Below are 4,180 nucleotides of genomic sequence, written 5' to 3' on the forward strand. Positions count from 1 at the left end.
TGGGACTAAACCGGCCACTAATTTTGTTGACCTTTGTCCATGGAAGGTCCCAGCAAAATTTCATTGAAATTGGTTCAGGGGTTTTGGGGAAGAAGATTTTTGAAATTTTATTCAATTTGACCCTTTTTGGCCCCGCCCCTCAGGCCCCTGGGGGCTTAGGACTAAACCGGCAACCAGTTTTGTTGACTTTTGTCCATGGAAGGTCCCTGCAAAATTTCAATAAATTTGGTCCAGGGGTTTTGGAGAAGAAGATTTTTGAAATTTTAGTCAATTTGACCCTTTTTGGCCCCGCCCCTCAGGCCCCTGGGGGCTTAGGACTAAACCGGCAACTATTTTTGTTGACCTTTGTCCATGGAAGGTCCCAGCAAAATTTCATTGAAATTGGTTCAGGGGTTTTGGAGAAGAAGTGGAAAATGTAAATTGTTTACGGACGCACGACGGACGACGACCGACAAAAGGCGATCGCAATAGGTCACTTGAGACTTTGTCTCAGGTGACCTAAAAACTACAAAATCACATTAAAATATACTTAAACATTGGTATAATCTCAGAAATGTTTAGTCAACATTAGTGTAAAAATCATTAAACAATTAAGGCACATCTCAAAACATGTTAACATCACACTGGGTATTAATTAAATGTAAACAATTATCACATTGAAGGCACACACCCACACCTACCCATCCACCCTCACACACACCCTCACACACATTCAACTGAGTATTATAATTAGAACTTTGAAAGACAGACACATCACAAGAAAAGAAACTTAAAAGTAGACAAACATTCGCCAGAGAATTGTTCACTCTTTCTGCCAACTGCTTCGCAGGAAGTAGCGTGGTCTTGACTCTACCTCCACTTCCACCTCCACAACTAAAACATAGAAACAATTTATTTTTAGAAACTTTTTCCATTCTATGGGATAGCAAAAAAAATATTATAAACAACTGTTATTATACATTCCTAACTGGTGAAACAAAAAAAATCCTTTCAAATTTATAAACAGTATACATTCTTATCTGGCGGTCTCTCGGGAGAGGCCACGCTTGTTGAACAATGAGAAGAGGAGGAGGAGGGTAATAATTCTGCCATGAAATCTACAATTTTAAAAGAGCATCAAGTATTTTAAATTATTTAAATCATAAGAAAGTAATTACAGCGAAAACAGAGATACTCTCTGAATTGTCAGTATAATATATAGAACAAATGATAAAAAGTATATCTACATACCTTGGAACAAATATTCTTCTTCCTCCTGTTCCTATTCCTTCAGAACAGGTTCCACTATAATAAAAAGAATTCAAACATCATGCCTTGAAAATATAAATGAGTATGTTGTGACTTGGCACAGTATTTGAATATTTGCATAAAATTTTAAGTACCTGATTCTTGGGATTCGGGAGGGCAAGTCCTCCATCTGTATATGCTCTACAATTTAGATACATATACATTACTAGAACTTTGAAATAACAGAATAAGTCATAATGAAATGTGTATATTTAACACTGATATCATTTAAAACTGGTTGATTATAACAATTAACCCTTTAAACTTAACAGAAAACATGTTATAAAGAATTAATGAATTATCTTTAAGGAATTATCTGGAATTCAAACCACCTGATTCAAATCAAATTTGATTGAACATAATACCTTCACCATCATCTGCAATGGAGACTGTTAACAAAAAACGAATTTCAATTATCTAGGGGAGACAACTCACATATATTTCAGGTAAAAAAAGATATCCTAAGATTCATAAATGATTGAATTATTATAAAATGGCCTTCTCATGTCAAATGTTGTACTTACACACATTCAAATCATCCCTTCAAGGGGAGACAACTCGCATACATTCCAGGTTAAAAAAAGAAAATCATAAGATTCATAAATGATCGATTTTTTTTAGGTCACCTGAGCTTTGCTCAAGTGACCTTTTCCAATCACTTTCCGTCCGTCGTCGTGCGTAAACTTTTTACATTATCAACTTCTTAGGATTCCTACCTCAGCCCTAGGGGCCAGGGCGGGGCCCCAAAGGGAAATTTAACCAATTTTTCAAAAATCTTCTTCTCCAGACTCAGTCCTATACTACAGTCATTTTCTCTGCATGGATGGAAAGATCATCAGGGGCTTTATTTAAATTGTCAATTTCAGGACCCCCGAGCTATCCGTTCTCTCTTGGGGAGGGGGTAAAGTTTACTATAGTTTATATAAGGAAACAACACTTTTGGGTATATTTTGACAATTTTCTGTTAGAAATTATTTTTACTTGGTCAGAATCATCTTTGGTGGACGACGGTATCACATTGTAAACTTGGAATTCCTGCCCCATCCCCAGGGGTTAGAGCGGGGCCCCAAAGGGAACATTTACAAATATTTTAAAATTCTTATCCTTTGATGACATGACAAGTATTGTATTTCACTTAGTTTACATGCTGATTTCCACATCACATCTAAACAATAAAATAAAGCTACCAGTACCTATGATATAACTCAGGTGACCGCTAAGGCCCTTGGGTCTCTTGTTTATAAATTGACCTAATGCCAAATGTTATACTTACAGACATTCAAGTCCTCTCTGACCCGATAGGTCTGACGGCGGAGATGCTGGTTGTGCCTCCTCCATCTCATCAGTAAGACTACAACTGGAAATGGATAAATTTTTCTCACCGAGGGAAATTCGACTAAATGTATAATTTGTATTTAGTAAGCAATTAGACATCTTACTTACGCCATCTCCAAACATTACACAGTTACTAATGATGATGACGATTAATTTTAATGTAGTTATACTTGATTATGGGAATATGAAGAAAATCATAATGCTTTATGAAAATTTATTTGTTATCAGCACAACAATGGTGGTGGTGGTGGTGGTAACCTCAGCGGTGGCGGTGGTGATGGTAGCCTCGATGGTGACCTGTGTGGTGGCCTCGATGGTGACCTGTGTGGTGGCCTCGGCGGTGACATGGGTGGTGACCTCGGAGGTGACTTGGGTGGTGGCGGTGGTAGCCTCGATGGTGACCTGTGTGGTGGCCTCGGCGGTGACTTGGGTGGTGACCTGGGTGGTGGCGGTGGTAGCCTCGATGGTGACCTGTGTGGTGGCCTCGGCGGTGACTTGGGTGGTTACCTCAGCGGTGGCGGTGGTAACCTCGGTGGTGACCTGTGTGGTGGCCTCGGCGGTGACCTGTGTGGTGGCCTCGGCGGTTACTTGGCTGGTGACCTCAGCTGTGGTGGTGAAAGTCTCGGTGGTGACTTTGGTGGTGGCCTCGGCGGTGACGTTGGTGGTGACCTCAGCGGTGGCGGTGGTAGCCTCGGTGATGACTTGGTGGCGACCTCAGCGGTGGCGGTGGAAGTCTCGGTGGTGACCCCCTGGGTGGTGGCCTCGGCGGTGACCTCGGTAGTGGTGGAGGTGGTCTCAGCAGTGACCTGGGTGGTGACCTTAGCCTCCGTGGTGGCGGCATTCGCAGTAATTAGATTGTTCTCAAAAGCCAGTCATTTCAGAATGATATTATAATATGCATAGACACTTGCTTAATCTTTAATATATATCAATCAAACAATTAGCAGTAATGGGAAATCAAATATTTAGCTTGTGTAATCTGTTGCAACAGAGGTCAGTGTTATATAAGCGACTTAGTATACATTGATTCACCTTAATATATTATATATAGGTATTGACCTTAATAGATATGAAATAAATATATAAGTACCCAGCAACAATCTTTTTTAAAATAAGTCTGACGACCGCAAAGGGCAAAAAAATGACCCAATCACGGAATTGTAATATGTTTCCTGTGATAAAGACAAATGTGAAGAGTTAAAGCAAAGTAGCAGGCGTATGAGAAACATTTTTAATAAACATGCTATTTTACACTGTAGACGCCAACCTAAAAACTTGAAACGTATGTTGACATGTTCTAAGTTTGATAATTCTTGTGTAACACCAAAAGAATCCAAATGTAAGACACCAAGATGTGCTACATGTCCTATGATTATCGAGTGTAATACTTTTATTTTCAAGAATGGTTTGAAATTTACTGTGAAGGTAAATATGAATTGTAAATCAAAAAATGTAATTTATGCAATCGTTTGTTCTAAATGTGGTGATTTTTACATCGGTCAAACCGGTAATGAACTCAGAACACGAATGACTACATAGACAACAAACTAGAACTGAT

The 4,180-nt window shown here is 39.4% G+C and overlaps 1 protein-coding gene across 1 annotated transcript; it reads left to right on the forward strand.

The window, feature by feature from the left end:
* The first annotated feature begins 2,650 nt into the window (after window positions 1-2,650).
* Window positions 2,651-3,516, forward strand: LOC110451956 (glycine-rich cell wall structural protein-like). The gene is made up of 2 exons (XM_021500195.1): window positions 2,651-2,689; window positions 2,851-3,516. Exons 1-2 carry the CDS (start codon window positions 2,651-2,653, stop codon window positions 3,514-3,516), a joined length of 705 nt encoding a protein of 234 aa, XP_021355870.1.
* The last annotated feature ends 664 nt before the right edge of the window (window positions 3,517-4,180 follow it).

Source organism: Mizuhopecten yessoensis, unplaced genomic scaffold (genome assembly GCF_002113885.1).
Source record: "Mizuhopecten yessoensis strain PY_sf001 unplaced genomic scaffold, ASM211388v2 scaffold6313, whole genome shotgun sequence".
NCBI classification, from domain to species: domain Eukaryota; kingdom Metazoa; phylum Mollusca; class Bivalvia; order Pectinida; family Pectinidae; genus Mizuhopecten; species Mizuhopecten yessoensis.

Excerpts from the sequence above, each read along its gene's own strand:
- LOC110451956 (XM_021500195.1), top strand. The coding sequence starts at position 2,651 with ATGGATAAATTTTTCTCACCGAGGGAAATTCGACTAAAT. Across the intron at positions 2,690-2,850 it reads CGAGGGAAATTCGACTAAAT|CACAACAATGGTGGTGGTGG; the intron begins GTATAATTTGTA and ends ATTTGTTATCAG.